Source organism: Dryobates pubescens, chromosome 10 (genome assembly GCF_014839835.1).
Source record: "Dryobates pubescens isolate bDryPub1 chromosome 10, bDryPub1.pri, whole genome shotgun sequence".
In the NCBI taxonomy this organism is placed as follows: Eukaryota; Metazoa; Chordata; class Aves; order Piciformes; family Picidae; genus Dryobates; species Dryobates pubescens.
In genome coordinates this window covers 12,867,498-12,879,608 of record NC_071621.1, presented here as the reverse complement: position 1 = coordinate 12,879,608, position 12,111 = coordinate 12,867,498, and the positions used below count along the sequence as shown (strand labels likewise).

Here is a 12,111-nt window from a genome sequence, read left to right as displayed (position 1 = left end):
ATGTGTCTCCAATCTCCTCTGTATCTTGTTTTGATCCAAAGTGGGCTAAAATTGACACTCCACATATTATGACAAAGAGTGGGGGTTGTTCTTCAGCTGACCTTTTGCCTTTTGTTTATTTTAGGTTTATCTTTGCACTCACAATGCCTCCCTGAAACGTCAGCTCTGCCAAACTGGAAGGCTGCTGAGTGCTGCCACACTCAAAAAAATAAATCCAGGAGATTCTCTCTATTATTTGCAACCAAAGACAATCCCTCCCAAGCAGAGGGGCTGTGCCTTCCTTCCATGCAACAACAGCAGAGCCTGAGCCTTGCACTGTGACTCCATTGCATCTTCATTCATCCAGAGAGCAAAGAGAAGAGACTCCTGGGTGCTTAACTCCCACATCATGCTCACTGCATCACAACACACTAATGGGGAACAGGATGTCACCTCTCAGCTAACAGCTCAGCAGACATTCCATTTCCCAGCCTTCTACAGTTCCCAACTCCACTAATTCTATTTCCTTGCAAATCTCAAACAGATTTCAACATCCCTGCAAGACAAAAAAAAAAGAAATTCCAATGGGATGGATGGAGACACTAAACCACAAAGACCAATTCGCTAAAAATCTGCCTGTCTTGCAGTTTCAGCTGCAGAGCCTGGGGGAAGAGCATCGGCCTTGAGCGCAGTTAGGAATGTAAGTCCCAAGGAGACAGCAGCTCCACAAGGTCTGTGTTACTTCTCCTGATGACAAGGATGATAAAAGGAAGAGGGAGTTATGTCCCACAACAGAATCCACTGCTGTCAGCCTCTTCTACTCCTTTCCTTTCAGCAACCAAATTGTTGGTGCAGGAAAATCTTGCCCTCTGCAAAATAACCTTTAACGCTTATTTTGGTTTTGTCTCAAATCCTCCCTTCTCTTCAGGGTGGAAAACAGCAGCTGCTTTACTAGGGCTCCTGGGGAGTGATCCCAGCAGGAAGAAAGCCAAGCCAGTAACTCCCAGCAACTCCAAAGCATTACTGTTCTTTAATGCATGTATGTCATGCATCATCTCCAGCGTGATTCCTACACACGTAATCAAAACCACTGACGGCCTGACAGGTATCCAGACCCTCACCGTGCCTAGGGGGCTGCTCTGCAGAGAGATTACCTGTTTCAAGGATTTAGTGCATGAAATGCTTTCAGACTGTGCTTTAGGTTGTTCATTTTAGCTTCAAAACAACTGAAGACAAACCCTACAGTTTTTCCACAGTTGGCTTTGCAGCAAGGACCACGCCATTTATTCACCGCTGCAGGTGGGTGTGAATGTGATTCACAGCTACGTGTAAGGCAGCTCTCTGGGGGACAGAGAGAGAATACAGCCTTTTGGAATTCCATGCTCCAAACAAAAGCATTTTAGATTACTTTCCCAGCTCTCAAAACGAGGCTCTTTCCCTCTTTCAAAGCAGAGGAATCATAGTGAAGAGAGCCTTTTCAAGTGCTTTGTTTGTGTAAACGAGTCGGGAGATGAAATAGAAGAGGCAGCACAAATTCCACATTCAGAAGCTGTACAGCCTTATCTGTAGAGCAGCAGACAGCAGCACACAATATTGTCTGCTGCAGGAGAATCTCTGAGGAGGGCTGGAACCCCCCTCTGCTGTGAGGATTGGCTGAGAGGGTTGGAGTTGTCCAGCCTGGAGAAGAAAATGTTCTAGGAAGACCTTGTTGCAGCCTTTCACAGTATCACAGTATCACAGTATAACTAAGGTTGGAAGAGACCCCAAGGATCATCAAGCCCAACCTGTCCCAACAGACCTCACAACCAGACCATGGCACCAAGTGCCACGTCCAATCTCCCCTTGAACACCTCCAAGGACGGCGACTCCACCACCTCCCTGGGCAGCACATTCCAATGACGAATGACTCGCTCAGTGAAGAACTTTTTCCTCACCTCGAGTCTAAACCTCCCCTGGCACAGCTTGAGACTGTGTCCCCTTGTTCTGGTGCTGGTTGCCTGGGAGAAGAGACCTTAAAGGGGTACTTAAGAGTACTTAAAGGGGCCTATAATAAAGATGGGGACAGACATTTTAGCAGGGCCTTTTGTGACAGGATGAGGGGTGATGGTTTGAAACTGAAAGAGGGTGATTTAGACTAGACAGAAGGAAAAAATTATATGCACTGAGGGTGGTGAAAGACTGCCACAGGTTGCCCAGAGAGGTGATAGAAGCCCTGTCTCTGGAAACATTCCAGGTGAGGTTGCTGGTGCTCTCAGCAACCTGATGTTGTTGAGGATGCCCTTGCTTACTGCAGGGGGGATTTTACTAATTGACCTTTAAAGGTCTCTCCCAACCTCAAACATTCTAGCATTCAATGATTCTATGATTTTACAATTGATGAAGAAGGTCAAAGTTCTTTATAAGCAGGATCATAGAATGATAGAATGGTCTGGGTTGGAAGGAACTTCCAAAGGTCATCTAGTCCAACCCTACCTGCAGTCAGCAGGGACATCCTCAACTAGCTCAGGTTGCCCAGAGCCTTGTTGAGCCTCACCTTGAATAACTCCAGAGATGAGGCCCCAACCACCTCCCTGGGCAACCTGTTGCAGAGTTCCACCACTCTCACAGTAAAGAAGCTGTTCCTAACATCCAAACTAAATCTGCTCTTCTCTAGTTTGAAGCCATTGCCTCTCATCTTATCACTGCAGGCCTTTGTAAACAGTCCCTCTCTGTCCCTCTTGTAAGCCCCCTTCAGGTACTGGAAGGCTGCTATTAGATCTCCCTGGAGCTTTCTCTTCTCCAGGCTGAACAAACCCAGCTCCCTCAGCCTGTCCTCGTAGCAGAGCTGTTCCAACCTCCTGAAGATTGTTCTGGGCCTCCTCTGGACCTGCTCCAAAAGGTCTATGTCCTTCCTGTACTGGATTGGTGGTAAGAACCCAACAAAGCCCCAAAAGCATGTCCTCTCCTGCTGAATGAAACACCACAGGACCTGACAACAAAAAATCAAATGGGACAACCTCTCTCTCCCCACTAAAATAAAACAAACAAAAACCCCCTGTGCATATACACTATAAATAATATGATCAAAAGAAGGGACTTGGACAGGAACAGAGACCTAAGATGCTGCCCCAAATCACACCAATTATTCAGTGGGACAGAGTGAGACCTCAGACCACAGTTTTACTTCAAACAGACAGCGAATGCTGTTTTCCCACAGTGTTCTCTAGAAGAAGGTTCAGGCTAAGCAGCCAGCAGCAAAGTACAACACTGGTATTGAGTGCTGACATTGAGGGAAGCACCTGCTGCAGACAGACTAGGAATCCAAACCCATCTTCCCACAGGCAAGCCAGCTTGCAGCCTTACCGGATGGTAAAGTCCAGCAGCTCCTGTATGCCCTGAGAGTCGAGGTGCTGAAGGTTGTAGACCCTCTCCAGGCTCTGATGTAAGAACTGCTGAGAAGGATCTTCATGTGGTGTAATGCTGGGTGAGGCAGGGGAGGACACCAGCTTTCTACCTGGCAACTAAGCAAGAGGAAATACATTAAAACACAATAAAATAATCAATGCAGTCAACATATAAGGAGAAGAGCCTAACACAAGGAGCAACACTGCAAAATGCTGCCACATTATTAATTAGCAACTGAGGGCTCCAATGCATTGCTCAAATTCAAAAGTTATACCAAGGCTTCCAGGTCTGCATCTCTGTTAGGTAATGTTCTCCATTTTATAACCCATTTGCACCTACAGATCTTCAGATTATAGTCCAACATCCCTCTGAGGGAAGCATCTTCCTCAGCTACGTGACGTTGCTGTGAAATCCAAGTCCAAGACAGAATAGACTGGAACAGAATAAACCAGGTTGGAAGAGACCTTCAAGATCATCGTGTCCAACCTATCATCCAACACCACCTAATCAACTAACCCATGGCACCAAGCACCCCATCCAGTCTCCTCCTGAACACCTCCAATGATGGTGACTCCACCATCTCCCCAGGCAGCCCATTCCAATGGGCAATCCCTCTCTCTGTGTAGAATTTCCTCCTAACCTCCCTCCCAAGCTGTGATTGATTTTATGAGCTGCAATAAGATTTATGACCAACTTCAGTCCCACCTGTACTTCCAGGCAGAAAAACCAGGCTTCAATGTAATTCCATGCTTCAAAGCCACAAGGAACACATCTCACCCACAAATAAACCTTTTAGGTAGGACAGAAGTCAAATGTTGGAAGATCTGCAAAGGCTCAACTCCCCTTCCCCAGAGAGTCAGAGCTGCAGAAAGCTCCCAGGGATTCTGCCTATCCATATTGTATCAATTCCATATCTGGCTCTTTCCTTAATGCACATTCCAATACACATTACAGTATCACAGTATCACCAAGGTTGGAAGAGACCTGAAAGATCATCAAGTCCAACCTGTCACCACAGACCTCATGACTAAACCATGGCACCAAGTGCCACGTCCAGTCCCCTCTTGAACACCTCCAGGGACGGTGACTCCACCACCTCCCTGGGCAGCACATTCCAATGACGAACAGTTCTCTCAGGGAAGAACTTTCTCCTCACCTCCAGCCTAAACTTACCCTGGCACAGCTTGAGACTGTGTCCTCTCATTCTGGTGTTGGTTGCTAGAGAGAAGAGACCAACTCCCTCCTGGCTACAATCCCCCTTCAGGTAGTTGTAGGCAGCAATGAAGACTCCCCTGAGCCTCCTCTTCTCCAGGCTAAACAACCCCAGCTCCCTCAGCCTCTCCTCACAGGGCTGTGCTCAAGGCCTCTCCCCAGCCTCGTTGCCCTTCTCTGGACACGTTCAAGTGTCTCAATGTCCTTCTTAAACTGAGGGGCCCAGAGCTGAACACAGGACTCAAGGTGTGACCTAACCAGTGCAGAGTACAGGGGCACAATGACTTCCCTGCTCCTGCTGGCCACACTATTCTTGATACAGGCCAGGATGCCATTGGCCTTCTTGGCCACCTGGGCACACTGCTGGCTCATGTTTAGGCAGCTGTCAATCAGCACCCCCAGGTCCCTTTCTGTTAGGCAGCTCTCCATTCACTTGTGTGTGGGAGAAAACTGGAATCCAAGTGTAACCAACTGACAAACAGGGAAGAGACCAGCAATAACCATAACAGGGGTGAAGTGCAAACCAAAGTGTTTCAACTTACTCTCAACGGAGGGACCAGATGGGACAGACTGTCCCGAAGGTAGGCATAATGTCTGAAGGTATGATCAGAGAACAGGGCAGGCATCGTTGGGCAGCTCTTAGCAGCATTGAAAATCAGAACCAGCACTGCAATATCTGTTGAAGGGGATTGTTAAAGAAAAATGCACAGCAAGAAGAGCTCCTTGGGGATGGGAAATACAAAACAGCAACAACTCATCCACCTTTTCTTTGCTGGAGATTGTTCAGGGAGTTCTTCACTGTTGGCAAATGCTGAGCACAACCCAGAGAGGCAGGTGCCTGAGCAGATGAAAATGAAGTGCAAACATGACAGGAGGGGCCAGATAGGAGGAAGGATGTTACTGCCAAAGTGGGGTGGCTCAGAGGTGACACAAAGGGTAGGAGCCAATGATTATAAACACAGAACATAGTATCATAGTATCAGTCAGGGTTGGAAGGGACCACAAGGATCATCTAGTTCCAACCCCCCTGCCATGGGCAGGGAAACCCCACAACATGCTCATGAGGTGGAGTTCCACTCTTGCTCAAAGCTCTCACTGCAGTTACTAGTCTGGCACCCAAACACCACCTAAAAGTAAACATTCACCTTTGAGTCTTTGAGTATTGCTGCATTTCCTCTGATGGCCTGAAAAACATCCCTCTTGCACAGATTTAAACCACACTAAAGACTCAAACACAGCAAGATAGTTATGGAATAGAAAACCCAACTTTCACACTGCAAGAGCCAGGGAAACAGAGAGAGCAGCTAAAGGCTTCCATCAGCCCAAAGGCTGGGGCACTCACCTTGCAACACAAAGATCATAGAACCATGAAGGTTGGAAAACCCCCCTAAGATCATGGAGTCTGTTAACCCAACACTGCCAAGTCCACTGCAAAAGCATGTCCCTAAGCTCCACATCTACATGGGTTTTGAACACTTCCAGGGGTGATGATTCCACTGCTTCCCTGAGCAACCTGTTCCAATGCTTACCCACTCTTACAGTGAAGACATTTTTCCTGATATCAAACTTAAACCTCCCCTGGCACAACTTGAAACCATTTTCTCTCATCCTGTTTCTTGTTATCTGAGAGAAGAGACTGACCCTCACCTCACTACAGTCTCCTTTCAGGTTCAGTCTCCAGCAGAGAGCAGTAAGATCTCACCTCAACATCTCCTCCAGATTAGAAACCCCCAGTTCCCTCAGCTACTCCTCAGAAGACTTGTGCTGTATTGATCTCCTTATGATCTCCAACAGGAGAGTGTAAAAGGATCCCAGTCTAAGGTCTGCCTGGGCACTTGCCTGCATGGGGAAGAAGTAGGTTCAGCCACAGATGGGACTGAACCCAAATCTCTCACATCCTGATATATCCCCTGCATCCACGAGCTGCCCAGCTCCTACTTACCAAACCAACTTCTCTTTGCCCCAATTTTTTTCCTATTTTGAGCAGAAGCTATACAGCTGATCTGATTCAAATCTGCCAAGTGCTTTGAATCAAAAATTAACACTTGACACTGGAAACACACCATTCAGGTCTACCTTGTAGCTCTGGCTCCTCAGCCTTCTTTCACAGAAATTATCTCCCTGAAATTTGGTGGTGAGTTACTTCTAGAACATTCTCCCAAATAATGTTCTCTGGTTCAGGGCAGGAAGGGGCATTGAGCTAAAGAACAGCTTCTCCCCACCACAATCATGGAATGGCTTGGTTTGGAAGGGACCTTAAAGATCAGCTAGTTCCAACCACCCTGCCGTGGGCAGGGACACCTCTCACTAGAACATGCTACTCAAGGCCTCAACCAACCTGGCCTTGAACATGGGAGGGGGCATCCACATCCTCCCTGGGCAACCTGTTCCACCACCCTCACTGTAAAGAATTTCTTCCTCATCTCCAGTCTAAATCTCCTCTCCTCAAGCTTCAATCTATTCCCTCCCATCCTATCCCTACAAGTCCTTGTCAAAAGTCCCTTCCCAGCTTTGTTATAGGCCCCCCTCAGGTACTGGAAGGCTCCTGCTGACGTCTCCTTGGACCCTTCTCTTCTTCAGGCTAAACAGCTCCAACTCTCAGCTTGTCCCCACAGAGGAGGTTCTCCAGCCCTGTGATCATCTTTGTGGCCTCCTCTGGACCTGCTCCAAAAGTTCCAAGTCCTTCTTTTCTTGGGGGCCTCACAATGTTCCTTCAATTCTCAACTCAACAAACATGCTCCAATTCTTACCCATCTGATTAGGGATCAGTCTTCCTCTCCACCTGATCCCAGCCCTTTTCAAATCTCACAAGGTGTTTGTTTAACCTGTACAGAAGTTCTAGCTGATGGCCTGTGACTGGTGAGAGAAGCACCTTCCCAGAGGAAGGGAGGGAGCTGATCCATTCTAACATCTCTCAGCATGTTCTGCAGTCACATCGAAAGGAAGCAAGGAGAATGAACAATGGCAAAGAATATTCCACATTTCCAAGGCATCTCCTACTGTTAAGGATAATGGTGTAACACTAACAGTTCGTGTTTTGAAGCACTAGAGGAGCTGGTGTCAATGTATGGATTTCTGATTGTGAAGGATTTCCAACAGATGATCAATCCCTAGCCTTATGGGTGGTCAGCCCCTGCTGCCCTCAGAAATGGTGCTGACCTACACACTGCACAGCACTGAGGATGGCAGGAGTTTCACCTACCAAGAAAACACACAAGGAAACCCACTCCTCTTATTTAAAAGCTAAAGCATCTTCAAAATTAAGGCAAACTAGACAGGCATTTCCACATCAAAGGACCCATCTGCAAAGCTTAAACCCTGGCAAATTGCTTGATGAACAGATTGTTCATCACAGCATAAGAAAAGGCCAGTTGTACCACATTAGTATTGATGAAGATGGTTCCAGGTAGCAGATATTGCACCACTTGCTGACTGAAACTGGGAAACCTCATTCATGTTTATGAAGATGTGAAGGGCAGTCAGGAGCAGGAGGACAAAGCCAGGCTCTGCTCAGTGAGGTACAATGATAGGACAAAGGGCAATGGGTGCAAGCTGGAGCTCAGGAGGTGAACATGAACATAAGGAAAAACTTTTTCACTCTGAGGGTGACAGAGCCCTGGAACAAGTTGCCCAGAGAGGTTGTGGGGTCTCCTCCTCTGTAGACACTCAGAATGCCTCGATGCATTCCTGTATGACCTGCTCTAGGTGATCCTGCTCTGGCAGGGGGTTGGACTCGATCTTTTGAGGTCCCTTCCAACCCCCAACACTCTGTGATTCTGTGAATTGGCCTTGCAATGTGGTCTAGTGGAAGGTGTCCCTCCCCATGGCAGGGGCTTGAAACATGATTTTCAAGGTCCTTTCCAGCCCAATCCAACCCATTCTATGATTTAATACTCTCTGATCCTATGAACAAAACTAAGCAGCAAAGAGATTCAGAAATAGCTACAGGACCGCCTGCTACAGCCTGAAAAGGCAGCATCAGGAAAATATGAAAAGAATTCTATTTGCTGTCAAAAAGATCCAAAAGATTCATGGAAAAGATACAGGCTGGATCATCCATGTCAGGTTCTGGAGTGTCAAAGAAGGGATGAGTGCTCAGCAGCTCTGGGACTAAAGGAAGCACCAGAGTGGGATGTCTGCTTCCCAAGAACTTCAAGCATCTGAAAATACAGAGATTGAAATATTCAGTAGTAAATATGTACATTGCAAAACACAACATTTGAAAGTATCCTTTCATCTTGCAGTGGCCCTTTGAGGCACTGGTCAGCAGCAAAACCCTGCTGTCCAAGCCTCATGGCTGAGTATTTGCATTAATATTTCATAGGATCCAGGAAAACTTAAGAGGACAGCTTAAAAAAAACTAAGCAGTAATAAGAACTTTAAACTGGAGCTGTAGAAGCCAGAAGAAGCTTTCATAACAGATGCCAACAAATGAGTCTACCTTTTTCATCAGAAATAAAGGAGTGAGGTGGTAAAACCCCAGCCAAGAGACAAACCCCAACAACCCCCAACCTTCCCCAAACAACTAAGACTACACTGGAAGACAAAACAGACTACAGTATGTTCTTCCAACACTACCCAAGAATTCCAGCCTGTGAATGGTGCCACGTCCGGCTGGCGGCCAGTCACCAGTGGCGTCCCCCAGGGATCAGTGCTGGGCCCCATCCTCTTTAACATCTTCATTGATGATCTGGATGAGGGGGTTGAGTCAGTCATCAGCAAGTTTGCAGATGACAACAAGTTGGGAGCAGATGTTGGTCAGTTAGAGGGTAGAAAGGCTCTGCAGAGGGACCTCGACCGACTGGACAGATGGGCAGAGTCCAACGGGATGGCATTTAACAAGTCCAAGTGCCAGGTGCTGCACTTTGGCCACGGCAACCCCATGCAGAGCTACAGGCTGGGGTCAGAGTGGCTGGAGAGCTGCCAAACAGAGAGGGACCTGGGGGTGCTGACTGACAGCTGCCTAAACATGAGCCAGCAGTGTGCCCAGGCAGCCAAGAAGGCCAATGGCATCCTGGCCTGTATCAGGAATAGTGTGGCCAGCAGGAGCAGGGAGGTCATTGTGCCCCTGTACTCTGCATTGGTTAGGCCACACCTTGAGTCCTGTGTCCAGTTCTGCGCCCCTCAGTTTAAGAAGGACATTGAGACACTTGAACATGTCCAGAGAAGGGCAACAAGGCTGGGGAGAGGCCTTGAGCACAGCCCTGTGAGGAGAGGCTGAGGGAGCTGGGGTTGTTTAGCCTGGAGAAGAGAAGGATCAGAGGTGACCTCATTGCCCTCTACAACTACCTGAAAGGTGGTTGTAGACAGGAAGGGGTTGGTCTCTTCTCCCAGGCAACCAGCACCAGAACAAGGGGACACGGTCTCAAGTTGTGCCAGGGGAGGTTTAGACTCGAGGTGAGGAGAAAGTTCTTCACTGAGCGAGTCATTCGTCATTGGAATGTGCTGCCCAGGGAGGTGGTGGAGTCGTCGTCCCTGGAGGTGTTCAAGGGGAGATTGGACGTGGCACTTGGTGCCATGATCTAGTTGTGAGGTCTGTTGGAACAGGTTGGACTTGATGATCCTTGGGGTCTCTTCCAACCTTAGTTACTGTGATACTGTGATACTGTGAATGTGTGCAGTAACCATTAAACAACCCAAAAAAGCCCCACAGAAATGCACTTGTCATGGCCAATATCACTGGCTGCTGGTAGATATTTAATGCAGTGTCAAGTAAGCACAAAGCATTAGTTGCATAAAACAGATGAGGTTGTAAACTGAGGGTTAAATGAATGTTTTCTGGTAGTGCTTTGAGTGCTTGTAATAGAAGGATGTCTCCAGGAGTGGTCACAGATCCATACATTCATAGAATGGTTTGGCTTGCAAGGGACCTTAAAGATCACCTAGGACAAGAGGGAATGGTTTTAAGCTGAGGGAGAGCAGGTTTAGATTGGGTCTTAGGAAGAAGCTCTTCAGTACAAGGGTGGTGTGTCTCTGGAATAGGTCGTGGATGCCTCCTCTCTGGGGGTGTTCAAGGCCAGGCTGGATGAGGCCTTGTGCAGTTGAGTCTAGTTGATAGATGTCCCTGCCCATGGTGGGGAAGTTGGAGTAGAAGACCTCTGAGGTCCATTCCACTCTAAGCTGTTCTATGATTGCAACCCTCCTGCCATGGGCAGGGACACCTTCCTCTAGAGCAGGTTACTCAAGGCCTCATCCAGCCTGGTCTTGCAACACATCTGGGGAGGGGGCATCCACAACCTCCCTGGGCAACCTTTTCCAGTTTCTCACCAGCCTCACTGCAAAGAGTTTCTTCCTAACATCCAGCCTTAAATTTGCCTTCCTCAAGCTTCAATCCATTCCCTCTCATCCGTTCTGGATTCCCAGTACTGATAAGCAAGAACACCACAGTTTCCACATCACTCATGGTTATGGACAATGCTTAGTGCAGCCACCACTCCAAATATTACCTGGAACCAAGACCATGCACCTGTACACCTCTTACCTCCCCAGCCACTATTAGCCTAATGCTTCAATTACCAAAAGGAGTAAGAACATAAGTAGCCACACAAGGACACTGAAGACACTCACTTCCATATGGATTCTCTGTCTGTGGGATACTTGGTTAGGTTTTTCAGCAGCTCCACCAGTGCAAGATGGATGCCTTCTTTAGTTGAGACATTGGTGCAACACAACAGCTCATGAAGTGCTTCCCGAATGTCCCTTGAAGAATCCTGAAAGACAAACCCAACCCAGAGCCTCTGAGTGTGTGCTAGCTTCAGGCTGTGCCTGGAAAACTTCCCACAGATCTTGAACAGAAAGTAGTAGAATGGAAATAAATCACCACTGGAAGTAAAAAGGAAAACCATAGAATCCTAGAATTGTCAGGGTTGGAAGGGACCTCAAGGATCATCCAGTTCCAACTCCCCTGCCATGGGCAGGGACACCTCACACCACAGCAGGTTGCTCACAGCCACATCCAGCCTGGCTGCAAACACCTCCAGGGATGAGGCTTCCACCACCTCCCTGGGCAGCCTGTGCCAGTGTCTCACCACCCTCATGGGGAAAAACTTTTTCCTAACATCCAATCTGAATCTACCCACTCCTATTTTTGTTCCATTTCTCCTAGTCCTATCACTCCTTGACACCCTATAAAGTCCCTCCCCAACTTTCTTGTTGCCCCCTTCAGATACTGGAAGGCCACAAGAAGGTCTCCTTGGAGCCTTCTCTTCTCCAGACTGAACAGCCCCAACTCCCTAAGTCTGTTTCCATAGGAAAGGTGCTCCAGCCCTCTGCTCATCCTCATGGCCCTTCTCTGGACATGCTCCAGCACCTCCAGATCCTTTCTGTACTAGGGGCTCCAGAACTGGATGCAGTACTCCAGGTGGGGTCTCACCAGAGCTGAGCAGAGGGGGAGAATCACCTCCCTTGACCTGCTGGCCACACTTCTCTCGATGCAGCCCAGGATCTGATTGGCTTTCTGGGCTGCAAGTGCAACCTGCTGGCTCCTGTTGAGCTTTTCATCCAAATAATGATAAGTCTTAAATGATCCCATTGGAC

At 48.0% G+C, this 12,111-nt stretch overlaps 1 protein-coding gene across 1 annotated transcript in view; it reads right to left on the bottom strand.

Moving 5' to 3' along the window:
• The window catches only part of INTS4 (integrator complex subunit 4), a 55,018-nt gene that overhangs the window by 19,300 nt on the left and 23,607 nt on the right, over positions 1-12,111 (bottom strand). Inside the window, exons 12-15 of the mRNA XM_054164676.1 lie at positions 11,143-11,285; positions 8,620-8,735; positions 5,118-5,251; positions 3,322-3,479 (exon numbers count right to left, since the gene is read on the bottom strand). Coding sequence (XP_054020651.1) covers positions 3,322-3,479; positions 5,118-5,251; positions 8,620-8,735; positions 11,143-11,285 — 551 coding nt within the window. The remainder of the gene's footprint in view (positions 1-3,321; positions 3,480-5,117; positions 5,252-8,619; positions 8,736-11,142; positions 11,286-12,111) is intronic.